Source organism: Siniperca chuatsi, linkage group LG18, assembly GCF_020085105.1.
Source record: "Siniperca chuatsi isolate FFG_IHB_CAS linkage group LG18, ASM2008510v1, whole genome shotgun sequence".
Lineage (NCBI taxonomy): Eukaryota > Metazoa > Chordata > Actinopteri > Centrarchiformes > Sinipercidae > Siniperca > Siniperca chuatsi.
Window position 1 is genome coordinate 18,653,087 of NC_058059.1, and position 21,137 is coordinate 18,674,223.

Genomic DNA, 21,137 nt, shown 5'->3' on the forward strand with positions numbered 1-21,137 from the left:
AAGGAAGAAGGGGATGAATTCTGATTCAAATTTTATCTTTCATGATGTGTTCATGTTTGACATTTTTGACATGACGGCATGACAGCATAAACCAGAGTTAATGTGGAGACACCTCCAGCGCTGCGCTGTTGAAACTACCACATGCTTTTTAAGGGTACATGGTCCAGTTTGGGATTTTCTATTGGATGGGGGGTTTAGCTTCCTTTTACAGTAATTGCTGCTATGGCGATTGGGGCTTCACAGAGGGAAATACTGTTTGAGAAATTACCTCTGGATTTGGTGTTTCTGTGCGTGCATGTGTGTTCTCAAATGGGAGGAGTGTGCAGCGGAAAAATGGGAGCTGTCAGTCACCCTAATGAGCACAACCTTCTCAGTGCACATGTACACACACACATACACACACAGAGCGCCATCGCGCCAGTGGAAGTGCCATATAATTGGGTTTCCTTTCCAGGACAACAGACATGCTCACTGGATTAGATCTGACCACCGACGCCAATTCTCTCCATGTCTCCCTCTCTCTGCTTTTCCTTCTCTCTTTTGCTTTCTCTGACTGTCTCTTTTTTTGCATGTCTGTTTTTTCCCTCTTTTCTCAGCCTCTTCAGTTTCCCCCATGCTTCTCTCTGTCTACTCTTTCTTTATATGTTTTTTTCCTCTTTTCTCCCTACTGTTCTGCAAGTGCAAGTTGTAATTAATATATTTAATGTAATTTTATTGGACTTATTGGAATCCTAGTATGACCTGGGTAATCAGTCAGTTGGAGTTCATTCCTTTCTGTTTATCTCCATATCACTGTAAATGTATATTTGTAGGAGATAAGATGAGATGAAACTTTATTGATTCCAGTGGGAAAGTTATTTGAGGTTTTTGCAACAGTAAACACAAGTACAAGATAGAATATGTGGCAAGCCAGATGAGGGGTGGAACAATTAAAGAAGGCACAGGAAAGAGGGTTATAGGAGGTATGAGGGGGCATGAGACAAAAGAGAGAGAGAGGAAAACAGAGGATAAGAGAGGAGGGAAAAGAGGATGTGTGAAAAGTAAAGGGTCACTTCATTTTCTCACAGTTCCTTATGCAATCCCTGAGGAATGTTCACATCTCCTCTCTCTGCCCCTCGCATTGTCTGGATTTGTGTAGAGGCTCTTGGGGAATGTGTGCATGTGTATTGTAGAACTAAGCTGTGTGTGTGTGTGTGTGTGTGAGTGAATTTCTAAGCTTCTCTTCCTCATCTTCCTCACTCCCAATCTTCTTTTTCCTTGTTAAATGTTGTATCTTTCACCCTGCACCAGAATGTTTTTAAATAACACATTGTTACCAAACTGTACTGTCCATCTTGTACATTTTTCACTGTATCAAATACAATATACAGTAGCCTCTACAGCAGGGCTATTCAATTACAAATTCAGTTGGGCCAGACATTTTCAGCAGCCTATTTAAAACCTTTTTTTTAGTGATAAAAAAATTTGGTAATGACAAATTTTAAACAAATGCAAGTAAATGTAATAAAAAATAGCAGGCGTTTGGAGAATACCAAATTCTTGCCAGTCCAGGCAGGGTTAAACTGACACTTTACATTGTCAAGTTTACATTTCAGGGTTGATAGAGTATATAGTCCACAGTATATCGACATTTATTTTTCATATGAAGTTCACTGACCCAGAGAACTCTTGCTCTCTTGTCCTTACTGTCATGACTGACCTCTCTCTACAGATACAGTATAATCCAAAGCTTATATATATCAAAAGACATCCTATGGAAATGATGAGCTAAAAGTAGTTGAGGCAGCTTTAAGGAATGTGTGTACAACATGACACGCGTTGATGATAATTCTGAAATAAATAATTAGATTAATAAATTAAATTAAACAATAATTTAAGAAATTATTAAAACTCAGCTCATTATTATGAAATGTTATTCTTTACTTATGTTATTCTTGTTACTTTTTAGGAGTTCATTTTTTATTTCATAATGACATTTTTCCCAATAACACTTTTATTTCATGCCACTTTTTATTTCATATCACTTTTCATGACAGTGGTGTTGTCACCGCCCTCTCATGTTTCTGCCAATCACATCCCGCCTTAAGAAAACTCAAGCTGCTACCACATTTAGCCAGTTAGCACCTGTTTGCTAGAGTAACAACAATGTCAAAGTAATTCTGTATCAACTGTCTAGCTGCTGCAATAAATAAACACAGTATACAGACACACTAACATCTCCTTTTATTTATTTAGCTTAAGAATAGGGGTGTAACGGTACACAAAATTCACGGTTTGGTATGTACATCGGTTTTGGATTCACGGTTTGGTACATTTTCGGTAGAACAGGGGAAACAAATATATGTAGAAAAGAAGATTGTTGTTTTATTTTTAAAAATTTTAATATTCAACATTGGCCATAATTCTCACTGTAAAAGTTACAGCACTCAAATAGTGGCACACTGTCAATAAGAACAAATAAATAATAAAAATGTCAGTAGTGCTCCATCGTAAGACTCTGACCTGTTGATAATTCCTGAACTGCAGCTTGTGCTTGTTTATTCAGGGCAAACCAAGTAGTTACTTTGGTAACGGCCTCTCATTCCCACGGTCTTCTCCCACTAAAATAAACTCAGTACTGGTGATTGTATACTGTTTTGTCTTCATGTAATTATCACTTTTTGATATTGCATAGGGCCTAACTGGAAATGGCTAAATGACATGCGTAATAGTCAAATAACGAAAAAACTACTGAAAATATTGAGTGTTAGTGTTCATTAAACCCTAAAGTCCCTGCATGAGTTGTTTTCACCAAAAAAATAGTTTCAGATTTTTTGTACTCCTTAATAATAAAACCAAAGCATGAGCTTTTAGGGTACTTCCCAGGGTAGTTCAAAATGAGCATGTCTCATAAGCACAAATCTTTTGCGCAAATATACCCACTCAAATGATCCAAACTGAAGGCAGAGAAAATAAATGCTCTGAGAGCCCAATTTATTTTCGGATGCACATTTTTTCAAAAGCTCTCTGTTATGTATTTTATTTTTAAATGCAGCCCTCTCTATACTTGAAACGAGAAAAGATCCACTATTACAGTACTTACTTAACTCTGTGTATAATATGTTGGTTGATGTTGGTTTCTTTCATGTTGCTGGTGTATACTCACTCACACCACAAATCAACAGTATTAATTTTCAATGCGTTGAAGCAGCAATACAGAGGCCAAGAAATCGGCCCATTCCGAATAGGCACGTTATGGAATAGAATTCTGTATTCTGTATTCTCTACGACAGAGTATGGTCGCATATCTGCAGGGATAAACACTCCTACAGCATTAGTTATTGCTTTGGCACGGTCTGAATCTGCACTGAGAGGCTGCCTGAACGCTGTGGGGACAAGGACTCGCGTTCCAGTCGATTTTTGTCTCGTTTTGCTAATCGATTCGAGTGATGCCGTCGTAAATTACATGTTTGAAATGTTTCCACAGACATACCCGACTGCAGTTGAACGACTTACAGTTTGACATTAATCGTTGCCAGTTTTCAATATAACTAACTGGGAAACTGAAATGCTCCCATATAGTGAATCTAAATGTCACGGGAGGATCATCTAGCTCTGCTCTCTCATAACTGTTTGTGTGTTTAGGAGGCAGCGACACTAAAATAAAATTGATTGATTTAACCATGCACTAGCCTCAGAAAGGTAACAACAACATAAGGCTACTGTTTCAAAATCAAAGAATACATGTATTAATCCGAGCACTCACATGAGAATGTAGCACTGGCAGAGCGCTAAATATTTTTTGAATTGTTTCAACTGTTTGTGAAAGTTAGCAACCCTAGTTAGCTGGATAGCTCTGTGGCATGTGCAGCCTTGTTAAGCTAAATAATCGGAGAGATTTGGTTACTGTGTCTGTGTACTGTTTACTTGCAGCAGCAGCTAGCTGGTTAATCAGAATTACTTTTGCAATGTTGTTGCCCTAGCTCAGAGCAGCTAGCTGGCAAAATTTGATAGCAGTTGTTGAATCTTGAGCCAAATAAAATGTTTACAGCTGCAGCAGCAGCCTCTCAGGTTCGAGTTTTTTACTGTAAAGCTATTGAACTTTGGTTTAGGGAGAAGGCAACAATGAATTTGCATTTTCATGCATGTTCCAAGGGGTTAGAATCCAGGTGTGCTGCTTGTTAGTATGTCCCTGCAATAATACCAGGCCGCCGACTTGTTTTCAAACATTCATGCTCACATATGCTGTTTACAATGAACAGATACATGGTGTTTATGCATGAAATGAGATGATCATTTAGTGATCATTACTTTCAAGATAGACCATTTTGTGGTCAACCCATTTGGGTAGAGTCTTTATTATTATCATTATCATATTATATCTTGGGTTTAGTGAATACAGTATATTTACACTGAGTAAATGGGACATGATTATGGTAAGGTAAATATTTGGGTGTTAGGGGTGGCAATGTGTTTGTGTGTATGCCTGCTTTCCTTCATGTGTGGATGAGTCACACACTTACATATGTATCCACACAACTGCACACACTTTTTGAACACTGCAAAAGTCTTTTTTTTTGTTTGCAGCCCTGAACATCTTAGTATACAATACATCAGCCCTACAGACACATGTGGAACATAAATACACAGACACACACACACACACACACACACACAGAGCAACAAGTAAATATACATCACTTCATCACCACTGCCATAACACACACAGGCTTGGTCTTGCAGTGTGAATGATCTGACAGTGATTTTTGGCAGCAATAGCAACAGCCTCTCCAAAATGCATCTCCTCCTTCCATCTATCTATCTCCCCTCTTCCCTCATTCTCAGTACCTCCCCCCTCCCTCCAGTACGTGATATTAAGTGCTGCTCTTGCTGCTCCCTGTTTAGCCACTTGGCAACGCAGCAGCACATCCATCTTTCTGGAAATGTTTATCTGCAAGCTGTTTACTCCATATACTCCTCCACGTATACTCTCTCTCTCTCTCTCTCTCTCTCTCTCTCTCTCTCTCTCTCTCTCTCTCTCTCTCTCTCTCTCTCTCTCTCTCTCTCTCTCTCTCTCTCTCTCTCTCTCTCTCTCTCTCTCTCTCTCTCTCTCTCACACACACACACACACACACACACACAAGCACCAGTTCCAATTCAGCCTTGCAGACACAAACAACAATGCAACAGACATGTACCGACATGAGTGTAAACATGCGCATACAAAGAAACACAAACACAAATGTAGGGAGGCATATTTTCCCAAACTGGTGTGCGTGTGTTTTCTTTTTTACATTCATATCAAATACAAGCACACACAACAACACACACACATTCAAAAATATGAAGGCACATGCACAGATTTACATGAACACAGGGAATCAAACAGATGTATGTGTATGACTGAACTTTCACAGGCTTTCACACCATAGACATTAGTATGCAAACACACACACACAAACACCCACATACACATTAGAGTCAGGAAGGAATGCTGATAGAAGCTATGCTTGGATACGCTGGTTGGACTACATATAAACAGTGGAAGATGTAGGCTGCACACACGCCTGTTAACACACACATGTACACGCACTATATATGCACTTAAGTGTATCCACACATACACACAGCACTCAACAGGAACATGTAACATGCACACATGCTCAGATGACATTGTTATTGCATTCCACTAATGAAATTAAGCCTGGAAATGTAGAGCTTGGATAGGCAGATAAAGCCTGAACTTCCTTCCAAACACAGGGAGAGGGGGTGAGAGACAAAGAATTAGAGCAGACAGAGAGAGGCTGTAAAAATCAAGGCACAGTTGAAAACAGAAGGGTCAACTTTACAGAGAGGGTGAGCGATGAGAGAGAGATTATAGGAAGACAGAGGATGGGGATGTTCGAGGGGGTTATTTGTCACATCGACTCCAGATTTGCACATCCTGAAGAACTAAAAGGGGAAACTCCAATCCGGAGGCTTGGTTACGGCTGGTGGTTGGCAAAGATTATATGGTGGTGTGAGGGTTTTTTGATCAAATCACAGACTGTTTTGAGCAGCCCTGGAGATATTAAGAATATTTAAAGGACAATTCTGTTTTATTACAACTTAGGTCTTAGGTCTGTTTCAACTTTGACCTTCTGCATAGTTTACCTGTGCAATAAGCGGTTATTAAGGACATTACAGGTGCTGTCTCTCTCTCAGTTTCGTTTTTACTTACAAATGAAGCAGTTCATCTGACCGCTCGTTTGCAGCCGTGTTACACTTTGTTGTAGTGATATCGCTGTGTTTTCAGATCTCAGCAATTAACTTCGTGGGCACAATATTCTCATAACCAATAGACAAAATGGCCAAAGCCCAAAAAAAAAAGTCGTGAAGCGTGAGGTAAAAAAAAAATGACTGTGATAGTAGTTAAAAGACAATGACATATGAGTTTATAGTGAAAGAATCAAGGTCAAGTATCATATTACTTTAAAAATGTATGTTAATGAAAATTATGTTTATCCACTTGTTAAAAACTTGGGGAACCCCTGAACCTCCAGATACTCCAAGGAATGCAGTAAAAGCTGCCAGCTGAGCTACCACTAAATGGTTCTTTTCTGATAAAGCCCTCTTGGCCCACTTCACTCCAGCTTAAAGGCTTTTAACTACAGTACACTGTTTGTGTTTGTGCGTTCACGGTATATCAATGCAGGTTGCATTTGTGTGCATAGTGATATATACAGGCTCACAATGAACACAGATCTGTCTGTGATTTAGTAAGAGTTATTAGGATAATCTCAGATAAATTCATAAATTGTGTCACCTGCACCAACAATTTGGGATTATCAAGATGACCACGATCAATCACCAATTTATTTATCGTTGTTTATTTACAAGAAGAAAAAGATCATTTATTGCACTGCTGTTCTCTAGCAGATGAGATGCCATTCAGTATCAAATGTCTCGTCTTTGAAAATGTTTTGTTAGCATTGGTGAAATGTAGTAAATCTATTTCTTATTACCAAATTTGAGCTTGTGTATATATTGTATATTGTCCAGCCAACACAATAAGTAAACTTTGCGTTATGTTGCAGTAAATGATTTCAAATAACCTCCAGCTTTAGATTCAGCCTGAATCAAGGTGTGTGTGTGTGTGTGTGTGTGTCTCTTGTTGCACTGGTAGTCTGCAGAAGGCAACAGGCATGTCACTAAATCATTTAATTTGACTTCAGGAGTAGAAAAAGGCAGCAGCCTCCTTCTCCCTATTTTTCCTTCAGTCTGTCAGACACAGCAAGCCAAAGGCAAACAAACACACGCTAACACGCACACACACACACACACACACGCAACACTAACCGTAAATTACAGAGCGGCAGCAAATCGTTCTCTCATGCACTCCCGGGTGACTCAAACATTTAGTTCATTCTCTGTTGCGCTCTGCAAATTAAAGTGTGCACAAAAGGCTTTCAAATGTTGGCATGCATTATATTGTGTTATAAAATTATGTGGCATTGATGCCAAAGCTTTCTGGTATAATCATCAATTATGCCACTGGTATTTTGTATGCGTGTCTGAGTGTTGGTATGTGTGGAGGCTGCAGGGGCATCGAGGTTCAATCAATTCAACAGTGAAATGTAAAACACAGCGAGGATAAAGCAACAGATTTGACCTATGCACAGAATAATGACGAAAGGTGTGTTGTAAATAAATGAGCACTAAATAAAAATTGTATTCTGTATGGCACAGCTGAATCTACCCACCATAAAACATTAAAGACAGGCTACGAGTGCTATACTGAGCATATAATTTATGGTTAGACGGATATGGGTTGAAGGGTAGGACTTTCAGACCAAAAGTTGACTTAGGACATCATAACTGCCTATTTTAGCTGAGAATCTTCCTAATTCATAATTTTGGAACATTTCATATCCCTAGGGCCATAGAAACCCATTCAGAAATCTGTCCATAGCTTCAGAAATACATCAGTTTCATTCCTAAACTGGTTTTCTTGTTAATAGATTTCAAGAATAAAATAGACATTACTTTACTCAAGTGTGATGCTCCCTGATCCAAACTGACCACCTGCTCTCTTCTATTGGATGTTTAGGTGGAGCTATCTGACAGCACCTCCCACATCATCACCGATGCCTATGCTGGGAAGGAATACATCATCCAGGTAACATCTCCTTTCTTGCGATTTCTGCCTGACTGATTGTTTAAGACCTAATGCAATCTGCATCTAATTCTGTATTATCTACAAAAGCATTTAGGAACAATTATTTCAGCCTCAGAACTGGGAAACAAACATAAATCCTTTTCCAAAACCACCAAAATCAACAGATCCTCTCGTAACGGGTGTCCTTTCCACCAAGTCATCCAAGTTTACCAAATTACCTAACAAAGAAAACAGTACTTATATACAATAAATACCGTATACCTATAGCCTTTAGATTTCGAATTAGCTTACCAAAATATTTCTCTTGGGGAGGGGGGTTAAAAACATGAATGAATGTTAGAATTATTGGATGGATACACCACCTGTCTTTACCACCAATGAAATGTATCTAGAATTAATTTTAACAGAGAGAATGATGCATAATGTTCCGTTAATAACTGTATGTACAGCAACTTAACAGACATCATATATATATATATTCTATAATTTACTGACTTCTTTCTACTGTCCTTGTATTCAACAGGTGGCTGCCAAGGACACAGAGATTGGAACATGGAGTGACTGGAGTGTTGCTGTCCACGCTACACCCTGGATTGAAGATCCTCTGCCAATCACTTCCACAACTGAAGTGGACTTTCCTACCGGTAGGTTTCAGCCTCAGTTATAGCCTGTGCCTTTTAGGGTCCACAATTCACGCCGATTTTTATTGTGTTGAGCATACCTACTTTAAGACAAACACTCTCCTTCAGTCATAAAGTAAATAAAAAATGTCTGACAGAACTAAACTACTGCTAGAGTCAGATTCCATGAATGAAAATGTTATCTATTAAAATATATAAAATACCAAAAACAAAAGACATGATACAATGACATATAATGAAACAAGATCAAGAGTCTACAGCCATGCTAGCGGATCCATGAGGCTGTACTTGAGCTAAATGCTAACATGCTCACATTGACATTGCTAACATACTCATGCTAAGCAGGTATGATATTTACCAAGTTTACTATCTCTTTTTAGCGTGTTAGCTTGCAAACATTTGCAAATTAGCACTAAAGACAAAGTACAGCTGAGACTGATGGGAATGTCATTAGTTTTGTAAGCATTTGTTCCATGAACCATGATGGTCACAAGTTAAAGGATCACCAAATCATTAGGATGCATTGTCTTGGAACCAAGAATGTTTGTACAAAATTGTATGCCAAGCCATCCAGTAGATGTTGAGATATTTCACTGGACAAATGAAATCCTTGATCTGCTGGTGGCGCTAGAGGATCATCAAAGTCAGTAGGATTCATCCTCTGGGCATCATGAATGTCTGTACAAAATTTCATGGCAACCTATCCATTAGTTGTTGAGATATTTCATTCTGGACCAACCCGACCAGCAAGCCAACATAGCCTTCCCAAGAGTCGCACTGCTAATGTGGCTAAAATGTTCAAGTTAGAGGGATAAAATAAAATAAGAAAAATGCTAATAAGTATCTAACAGTAGCCTATAATGTGAGATGGCTTGTCATGAGTTGTTAGACACTGTCATTAATTCCCCAAATATGTAAGTTGAGCAGTTCAGAGAGAAGAAGATAGAGGTAGAGTGACCAAGGGCTTACACTGAGTGTGACTGTATGTATGTACAGCATGTATGTATGCTGTTTGGTTTTTATCAGTCGTGTAGTCCATCAGCTGCAGAAATCGTTGTGATGTTAATAAAGCAGTCCAATAATGTTTTTATCATTGTTCTTTTTGCCCGTGGCTGTCACACAGTAAGTTTCCTGAGCCACTTAGGTATGAAATTAAGTTTGGTTAATAACTTTCTTTATCATTAAATTAAGTGCACTATAAGCGTTTGATAGCCTTGAACTTTTATCGCAGCTTAAGCTATAAGATCCAGAAGCCTCAACAACCTGAGAGCCTGAACATCGCCTCAGGGAAGAACTGTGCCATCTTTTGAAAAATGCTCACGTCTCTCCTGCAACCCTCAGAGTGGCTCACTTACATTATAACAACTCTACACTTTCTAGGCTTTTTATATGTATGAGAAAATATAATTTAACATTAAATTCATTATAGATTATTAGATTTTGTGTGTCCCCTGACACACACACACACACACACACACACAAATACTCACATACACACAAGGACAAAAACGATCTCTGGGAATTATCTAGTCGGCAGCCCTTCAGCATGTAGCAGAGATCAAGGATGGCTCGCTTGTCAAATCGAAATCTCTCAACGCACTGATGATGATCCCTGAACAATAGGACATCCATTCCAGGTCTGAACACTCTGCTGTACACATCTCTCCGACCATGCTGGAATAGCAAAGCACAAATGGCATGACACATTTTGAATGAATAAACACTGAACATGTCTGGACACGTTTTAAGTGTATTTGGCCAATTTACGCTTTCGAAATTCCAATCCTGCAGTGATCTTGTAAATGTAGGGAGTGTTTGTCTACACCATCATCAGTTGCATACCAGGCTGATACTTTATTCTAATATACAAAACAGAATTGCAAGCAACACTTTACTGCAAAATACTCTAAATAGAGGTGTTTTCTGTGTTTGTTACAAGCTACAATTGGTTGAAACGTTCAAGTCTGTGTCACCTCCTTACAGGTTAGTTTGATATGAGGTATGCTCTTTTGTGCTTGTAACCACACCCTACAGTGATGTCACGGTGTACTGACCACACCCCAAGTACACTTCTACATTTTTGCAGCAATCCGAGACCTTCAGCCACTGGAAGTCAGCAAAAATTAGATTGCTATTAAAAAATGTAATATTAATGTGTGCAATTCTAGTATTAATATGTCCAACATTAAAGCCATCAAACAAGTGTCCACGGAATCACTTCCACCACAGAGAAGAAGCTTGATATTGACAGGTTACAGCCAGCCCAAATCTAACCACCTACATTAACTATAACCTGAACACTACATGACGTCAAGACACAGACAGGCCACAGTTATTTGCTCTTTATACTGCATTTCCTGTCAATATGAAAGTGTATCTGCTTCTGCTTTATTGCTTCAGTTGCTTTTATCATTGCACTATAGAACAACACAATGTTAGAGTCCTGCAGATTGTGCCACAGTATGCTTGAAGGCCAGTCATTAACAAAGGGGAAACTTCAACAGTCCCCTGTATCAGCAGCACTGCTAGCTTTCTGTTTGTTTGGGGGTTTTTTGCAGTTGGTTTGTAAAACAGACACAACCAGAGCTACACATAGCCTAATACAACCTCTATGTTCGACTCAAACTGTTAACTCAGTCCTTCAGAATTAAGGTTTCCCATTACTCAACACTCTGATAAACAAGGCTGGTCTGTTGTGTTGGCTCTGTATATAGGCTACACTCTCATGTGCACAAATTAAATAACACTTTCAAAATGCCACCGAATTAAGTCAAATCGAATTAAGTAATCTGTCGGTATCAGTATTACTTTATGGGTACTGGTATCATCATTTTTTAAACGATACCCAGCCCTACTTGGATAGCACCACACAAACTCGTAATACTGTTATTTCCACTGAAATCTCCTTAACAGTTTCCTCTTACTGTCCAGCTGGGAAATACACTTATTCACTTTCTTGACATATGTTTAATCTGATTAATCTAATCTGGTTTTACAGGGCATTAAGTGCCGGACTATTTCTTGGCCGGGAGTGCCTGGCAACTTCACGATGACAACAAGACTCCAGGATGTAATTGCACCCAGCTGAGAAATAGTCGGGACCCCATAAGACTGCTACTTGTCATTTTTACACTTCAGATATTGTACAGATTAAACAAACGAGATAAAACGTGTTACCTTCGGACAGAGCTAGGCTAGCTGTTTGCCCCCTGTTTCCAGTCTTTATGCTAAGCTAACAGGCTGCTGGCTGTAGATTTATATTGAACGGACACATATGAGAGTGATATCAATCTTCTCATCTAACTCTTGGCAAGAAAGCAAATAAGCACATTTCCCAAAATGTCCAATTATTCCTTGATGCAGATACACTCATCGACGTCACCTCTGTTTGTTACCATGCACTCACACCAACACAGGCTTTACTGCAGACTTTTGGACTTTTTTTAACCTGGATTTTGCCTCAAAGGCCACATACAGGTTTGATGGAGGTTGTTGTGCTGTACTCAGCCTAAGAAAAGTTTACATACAACGATCAGGGCTGAAAAAAGTACTTCCACCTTCTCTGTATGTTTTTATGACTGTGTATTTATATATATATATATATATATATATATATATATATATATATATATATATATATATATATATATATATATATTCTATCTTAATATCAGGTCTCTATTAAAGTTTAATATGTGGTTTTAAATACGGTTAGTGAATTCATTGCACTGCACACATTATCATTGGAAAGCATTTTGGTTGAGCAACCCCCAACTTTCTTGTGCCCCCTGTGGTCCTGAATCAAAACCTAGAGCATTATATGTCAATGTATTGATAAAGTCACTTTAGTTAGCTGTGTATTTATCAACTGTGCTTAGATCAAGCAGGTTAATATAAGGCAAAGAAGGGAAGAACTATCCTAAAACTGTGGCAATATGAACACAGTTTGAAATCTTTCAAAAATTTCTGCCTGTCTACCTGTCTTTCTGTCCGTCTCTCTGCCTGTCCGTTGACATTTCTCAACAGTTTTATAGTACAACAGTGACTCCTGTTGGTCATGAGCAGCACTGCACACTGATCATCACAGTCAACACTGAATGAGCTCACGCATGCCTATAAACACACAAACACATGCTTAACAGCACACACAGAACTTGCAGCCAGCTCTAACACTCCCTCACACAGAGACACATATAAACAGTGCCCCACACACACACACACACACACACACACACACACATACCTCTGTCTGATAGCATGCACTGTACACACACATAAACACTGACTCAGTACACAGTGTATTATTCTTGTTCTCAGGGAAAGAACAGGAGGTTATTGGGATTCTCCTCATGCCTCTTCTCGATCCAGCTGCGGCTTCTCTGCTTCCCTTCCCTCTCTCCTTGTCCTGTTCTCTCTTTCCCTCTCTAGGTCTCACCTTCTTTTCAGTCTTTTTCTTTCCCCTTTCCTCTCACTTCTCTCTCTATTGATGACTCACTCTTTCTCTTACTCTCACCTTTCGTCACCTCACCTTTTGTACCTATCTCTTTTTCTGGCCTTCTTTACAGATGTTATTTGCTGGATGACTGATTTCATCTGTGTAGCGGCTGTGTGCAGCTACAACTGCTTTATTAATATCAATAAAGTGACTTTAGGGTTGTTGTTCCCATTGATGGATACACCATTTCTCCATGTTTTTTGGTTGTTTTTTTTATCCCTCTGGTTTTAAAATAAAGGCAGTTAAGAACTAAGAAACTCTGGGCGCTTCCATCAACCTGTTTTTATGCTAAGTCCAGACAGGGGCCCTGGTTGCATGTCATTACAACAGCTGATAAAAACACCTCAGAGACAAATTCATTCATACAAATACATAAAAAACAAATGCCATCTTATGTTGAAAGCACCAGTGAATTGCCATTATGTATCAGAGTTACTGGTGCTCAATTAATTATATAATCATGTGATGTCTTGGGAAAAAAATTGCATAGAAGGAAGTTGATGGAAACATACACTTATTCACAATTATTTTGCAGACATTTCAAAAATCAATCAAGTAATTATTCAGTTTGCACTCACCACTTGGAATGATTGTACATGAAGCAGGATCATATCAGTGGGGAAACAAGGAACAAGGAAAATATCTGATTTCCTGTTCACAAACAGACCAATAAACACACAGCTCAGCCAGGGCCAACTTTTATTCAGCTGACCAGCTTGTTAACATCTTCACACTGACTAATATTTCCTGGCTGCTCAGCCAGATAGGAAATGAACGGACGTCCTGTGACTTATTGATTGTGTAGCTCACAGTCAAAGCACACAGTTACACTTTCTCCATTTCCTCTCTTTCCTTCTCCCGTCTCACCTCTGCCACATTTCTTTCTCTGCAATAGCAGGTCGCCCATACCTCATGGAGAGAAACTGAAATAGTAGCTAGTTGCACTTAAATGTCTGTTCTGTTCCCTGGCATCAACAGCCTCATTTCACATCAGAAGCATAGTGCAGTGACAGACAGATGACATCCATCCCATAGTGATTGGACCATCGCTTAGCAACCACATTCCAGGAAGTAAAAAGCAGATCAGTTGAGGCTTTAAAAAGTTGCTTTAAAAAGATATATAGATATTCTGCCTCGCCCACTCTGTGAGACAGAAATTGGACACTGTCAAACGGGCAACACTTCTTACATCCTTCATGTCTACAACTATTTATAAGTGCTTAGTTTCTGTTTCAAGGCATGTTGTAGAACAAGAGTATAGTTTATAGCATGCAAGTGCTTATAAAGCAGAAACCACCACAGCTAAATGTTGAAGCAAATGCTGAGGTGCCTTAAGTCCTCTTCTGCTGCATGCTGGCGCCAATTCATATGAAAACCGCTACTTATTATGTCATTAAGGTGACACAGAGTATTAAAATCAGTTTCTCAAGAGACAGTGTTAGGTGATTGACATAGTTGGAGCTCCTCCAAGGCTTGGATTGGCATGAAAATCTCCCAGCAGAACCATCATATAAAAATGTAGTATCTGAGTTTGAAAATATCATTTATTGATTTAAAAAAAAAAAAAGGTACAAGCCTGTGTACATAAAAACATAAGGACAGAAGTGAACTATGACTCCCAAGGTGCCCAACATCCAATCACTGATTTTAAGCTGAAGTTTAGGCTTTGTAGATACCCCAAAAATACATCCAGCAGGTTACATCAGTTCACTTTTTGATTCTGGGTCCATTTTGGATGCATTTGGCATCTCTGGCTCGGTGTTTTGTTTTCTGTAACAACAAAGCATTTTGTATTCACTACAGCTCTGATTGGCGCCTCTGAGTAGCTCCTTCATAGCAATGGCAATTGAGGCTCATTGGCTATATGAAACTAGCTTAAAAAAACATGTCTCAGAAAAGCAGTTGAAATAAATAAAACCTATGGCCATAAATAAGATAAACCTACAGTATTGTTAATTTATCCAGGAGGACTCCCGGGTTTCTGTGCTGAGGAAATTGTTAATAGGCAACTTTGAGATGGGAATTTAGAGTGGGGAAAAACACATCGGCTCCTCCTGCTTCGCTGCTCTGTTGAGATGTCTGACAAGGATGGCAATAAGCAGAAAACCTAAATCTAAGCTTCAGAACAGATCATCATGAACCTGCAGTACGGGTGATCATCACAGACGCTGCGTTTGTGATTTTCTTTTACATTGGAATATCCTAATGCTTCAGACATCAACATTATCAACGTAAACAGGCAGGTTATTTAGAGTTCAAGTCATTCAGCAAATTTTATTTTATTAACTTCTCTTCCCATAGTGCGTTCTTTATCCATCCAGCTTGTTTTTCTCTTTTTTTTATTATTTCAGATTTTCCCCTCACTTCTCTGCCTGCTCTGCTCCGCTCCGTCTCTCCTCCTTCGCCTGTTTAGCTTCCCTGCCATTGTTTATCAATCCTCTCTCCTCTTCACATCATTGTCTTGTCTCCCTGTCTTTACCTGTCCCCGACTAGCTTGTTACATCAACGTAACTGTCTCTCCTCGTCACCATCACATTATGTCTGCATAATTTTTATTTTCTCCACCACTCCAAAGCAAAATGTTATGCTGCAGGCAGGAAGTATTGCACCGAGCTGCTGATCATGTTAAATGTGTCCTAGTTCTCTCTCTCTCTCTCTCTCTGGCTATTTCACACCTGGCTGCTTCCTAATATCTCCCCACTCCCAACACAGCACTACACAACAGTCATTAATTGGAAGGAGAGGGAAATCATATTCTCTCTCCAGTTAAAAAAATAAATAAATAAAAAATGCTGTGGGTTCCAGACTGAGCTGCAAACAGAGTGCATAAGTTAACATCTACTGTGCTGCCTGCAGCTGCAGCAATAGCATTTTATAAAACATTAAACTGTGATATTTTTATTTGTCAAACCAAACTGAAGCACTAAAAACAGCTTAATCACTTAGTAATTTTCAGCATATTTATGTTTCCACAAACCGTATACACTTGAACATAATCATATTGACAGGAAATGTGCGAGAGTATCACACAGTAACGTTTCTTTAATTGTATCTCCACTGCGTGCAAGCAATTTCATCCTCTACCAGCACATTGAACTATAAGATAATACTTTATTTATATCCAGGAGCACATTTGAGTATTAAGTTGTAGGTCTTTTGGGGCAAGTCTCAAGTCACTGAGGGCAAGTCAAGTCACAAGGCCTGTCAAGCAAATTGCCTGTCAATATTTGATCTTTAATATTACCTGCATTTAAACATATTTCTTTCAAGGCTGCGTTAGCTAAGACGAGACATTTCAGTGCAGAGGTCTAATGATGACATATTTAAGAAGGGTGGCCTAGCAAGGCTTTTTTTCCCTTTAAAAAAAAATGTATTGATTTATTGTTCTGGGTTTTAACAGGTCAAAAGTTGAGACATGAATGTTTTTCCTTTCAAGTCTCAAGTCATGTGAGGTCTTCAGAAAGTCAAATGCAGAAGTCTCAAGTCCTCAATTTTGTGACTTAAATGGGACTCGAGTTGGTCTACAGCTCTGGTTATGTGCTGTAAAATCAAAATATGCAGCATGTTATGGGTGTGTAAATGGGCAGGTTTTCAAAGTGTGTATTAGACCGTCTCTTATCAGCAGTATATTAACTGCCACAGTGCACATTCACCTTTTCTTTTCTTTTTTTTTACTTCATCCACCTCTGTGTCCTTTACCTCAGGGTTTTTACCTCATCCTCCCTTTCTCATATTTCCGTCTCATCTTTTTCTCTGTCCTACTCTCTCCCCGCGGCTTCAGTATGAATGAGATTTCTTTTGTCCACTTCACTTCATAACTGCCTTGACAAGTCTTGATTAGAATTGATTTCACTCTGCGCTGTATTTCCCATTCTGTTTGGTTCTTCCTGGTATGATGAACACTTTTCAGTGTCCATTCATCAATACGACGTTTTGGGACAATTTGCCGCTTGGGAGCAAAACGATTGTGTAACACTGTATGACCAAAAAAAAAAAAAAAAAGAAAAAAGAGAAGGGCAAGGGCAAGGAAAAATCAGAGCAAGGATTCAGAGGAGTTCATTAAAAATATCATCAGTAAGGTTTATTCTGTTTTCTGATTATTTTTCCAGAGACTAAGACCTCCCCCATACCGTCCTCCAACGCACCACAAAAGGCTGAACCTCCAGTGGGCAGAGCTGCCAGGCTCCTCACATTTTTCTCCCCTTTGCTGTTAGGAATGCTGCTGCTGTTCATGTGGTAGGTGAACACACACACACACACACACTCACACACTTGTTGTAATGAGCCTACAGCCCCTCATCTTTGAATTGATTAGGAACTCAGTCATTCAGTCACATATTGGCAAGTCGATGCATGCCTATTGATGTCAAGAGCATGTTTAATATAACGAGAGCAACAACGATTGGGTGAGTTTGTTTTATGACCCAGCAGGGGGTTTTTCTTCATATTTTTCTGCAGAACCCCTGAAGGGATTGAGGCAATATCCAATCCAAAACTGTCCCATTTCATTAATTTTTATAGTTTTACACTATAAATCGTGCTGTAATAGAACGTGTCTGTCGAAGATGTAGATGTTGAACAATGAAGGCTTAAAAGCTGAATGTTATGGATCGCAACAAAGCTGACTATAAAGGTGTGCAAACAGGAAAATGTTTTTTTGCACCCTATTTGATCAAAAGAGAAACACTATAATAACACTTTAACCAAATGACATTAAACATGGCTGCATCTCCATCTGAACACCTGCTGCTCATTTTAACCTCTGGAGGATGAACCGAGCCAAAGACAAATTCATGCCAATTTCCCTACGATACCCTCTACTGCAGCAAGTCCAACTGGAAATCTGTTAGGTGCTATTTACACACAGTATTATCTCCCCAGATCATGAATGACAGATTAGTTTTTGTAATATAGTTTGTTTATGTAATATTTCAAATAATAACATGTAAATGTGAATACACATACCCAAAGCAGTACTTTACTGTACACTTTTGAGGTACTTGAGTATTCCCATTTAATGCTAGTTTATTTTTCTACTCCACTACAGTTCAAATGGAAAAATGCTTCTTTTTACTTTATATTTATCGGTAGTTACTAGTTACTTTAAAGATTAAGATTTTGCATAAGAAACCATATGCCAAGCTTATAAAATACAATGCATAGTTAAAGATTAAACCACTGGTTCCACCAAAGAGACATTTCCATTCTAAACTCCTCACATGCTTTCATTTAAATAACAGTTTGAGGCCCAAAGAGGTAAAATGTTCCAATACTTCACAAAGAAGCCAAGATTAGAGAAAAGTACAAGAAATCAATACAAATCTGTGGAGCTGAACGTTTTTCCTCATGACTCCCCCCCCAGACAGACAGACAGACAGACAGACAGATCACAAATTAGACAAGTCACATATAAGCACATAAAAATGACTAACAGTATACTGTAAGTACTGAGTAATAAAAGACAGGTCACAAGTGATACACTTAAAACAAGATGGACAAAATGGACAATTCAGTGCTTGAGGAGCTGCAGCTTGAGATGCCTAATTTGTGCTTCCGTCTCTCTCTCCAGATGTAAATGTCTTATTCCTGAAGGGAAGAGGAGGAGGAGGAGGAGGAGGAGGAGGAGGAGGAGGAGGCTGGTCTTTTTTCTATTTTGCACATGTTTCAAGGATACAGTGCATTGATCATTTCTGTCCATCACACAGTTACCCACCAAGATTACCTAGACGTGAAATCAGACGATGATAATGCGATTCAGCATTTTTGATTAATGGTGGCAAAGAAATTCGTCGGAGGAACTTTTGAAAGCGGCATCATCTTCATCATCAACGACAGCAGCAGCAACAGGAGCAGCAACAACCACAACAACAACAGTGATATCAGCATCAACAGTCTTATATTTCCCCCTGGTGGCTTTGATGGGCCACAGCAGACTTTGTTTGGTTTGGGAATCTCTTCTTCAGAGCAAGAAAATCAACTCCTCAGACGACAAAATAAATCTCCTCATTACCCTTTTGTTCTTTTTTTATTGATCAATTGATAGTCCTGATTTTCACTTTCTTCTGAAATTGCAGCACTGTACAGACAAACACACACACACACACACACACACATATAGAGCATTTGTGTGTTTGTGTGTATAGTTACCGTAGCAGTCCCCATACAGCTAAATCATCATGCCAAAGACTCAACTTCACCCCCAACAAAAACGGTTCCCAAACAATTCACTGAGCTTCCTGAAGCCTGTGTCTGCCTTCGTCATGGGGTTAAAAGGGCCCAGAAAGTTGTGTGTGTGTGTGTGTGTGTGTGTGTGTGTGTGTGTGTGTGTTTGTGCACAACACCTGATTGATACCGGCTCAAATGGTATAAGAATGAAACTTGGGACGAATCTGAGGAACCCTGCAGCTCCTAAACCTACCATTTAACAAAGAAGCCACAAAAAATACCCAATCAGACTGTGAATCTGTCAACTCCGACGACTGAATCAAACTGACGGAGCGAGTCGTTTTTCCATATGAGGACTAACACTTTGAAGAATTCAGAAACGGTAGTCTGGCTTATTTAGACAATTAGCTTTACACTCTGCTTTCAGCGACTGGCAGGACCTGGATTGTAAAAAAAATAAAATAAAGTGGATTTGAGACTGAACAATTCTTTGTCCACCCATTTGTTTTGTTCGACTTTGTACTGACGACGACAGAGTTGGTTATTGAAGCATTGATACGAGTTATGTTGGTTTTCCATTCTGCTCTGTGCTGTAAAATAACACAAAACAGTTTGCTTTCTGACGCCTTTAAAAACAAAAAAAAATGTCTTTTTGCAGTTTACATTTCAATAGCCAATATCACCAGTTACTATTATGTTATTCAAAGGAATATGATGTGTTTTATTGTATTTTTTTTTTAATATTATGGACAATAAAAATACACATAGAGTATTTTAGTTTTTGTTTCAGACATTCATAATGGCTTAATTCTCCTTGATCCTATTTTGTAAACTATGATATGTAACTTTAACATTGAACAAAAAGTTTATTATTTAATAATAATAATAATAATAATGTATGTATTAGCAGTAGAATGTCGTAACCTGTACCTGGGGTCTTTTTTATAGATGTATATACAATGACAGGTTTCAACCATTAAATGTGACCATTTCACAATGAATGATGACACGCTGGCCTCATACTCATTTTGACTTTCGAACTGATACACTGAGAATGCAACATGTCAGAGCTGTCGGTTCTGCCCGTCTGACCAGGTTATCCAGATTATTTTCTCCTAAAAAAACAAGATGATGAGGTGTCAATGGAGGGGCCAAAAAGGCATTATTTTTTAAACTGCCATGTAGACACAGATTCAATAATCTTTCAATAAAATAACAGTCATGACGCATTTCTTACTTCCCACGTTCTGCCATAACAAACACTGCTTCATTTCAAGTTTTCCAAATCAATACTTATGACCTTGCAGAGAATGTTTTTCTCAATTTGGCTCGGTGGAAGAAGTATATTTACAGATTCAGATGACCTATATTAGCATTGCATGGGTGATCTGTGATTTTTATGACATTTAAAATGTATCCTCAGTTGGTATGTCAACACAGGGGATTTGTGTCCATTTTTTTTTTTATTGATTTCATTATGCCTCAACCATTTGACATTAAATATGTCAGATGTATCATGTAGTGCACACAGATGCTAACGGAGAAAGACACTGATTTGAGCAACTTCAAGAAGCGCATTTATAAAAGGAAGAGTTAAAGTCAGTTCCCCACTTAATGAAAACAAGACTAAGCACCTACAGCCATGCTAGCAGCTCTGTGACGCTGTACTTAGGCACAGCTGTGCTTTGAGATAAATGCT

At 38.8% G+C, this 21,137-nt stretch overlaps 1 protein-coding gene across 2 annotated transcripts in view; it reads left to right on the plus strand.

Moving 5' to 3' along the window:
• Positions 1-20,445, plus strand: part of cntfr (ciliary neurotrophic factor receptor) — a 237,648-nt gene extending 217,203 nt beyond the window's left edge. For both annotated transcript variants that reach the window (XM_044174038.1, XM_044174039.1), the window contains 4 exons: positions 8,069-8,137; positions 8,661-8,781; positions 17,383-17,509; positions 18,843-20,445. In XM_044174038.1, the coding sequence (XP_044029973.1) occupies positions 8,069-8,137; positions 8,661-8,781; positions 17,383-17,509; position 18,843 (318 nt within the window). In that variant the 3' untranslated portion in view covers positions 18,844-20,445. The remainder of the gene's footprint in view (positions 1-8,068; positions 8,138-8,660; positions 8,782-17,382; positions 17,510-18,842) is intronic.
• The last annotated feature ends 692 nt before the right edge of the window (positions 20,446-21,137 follow it).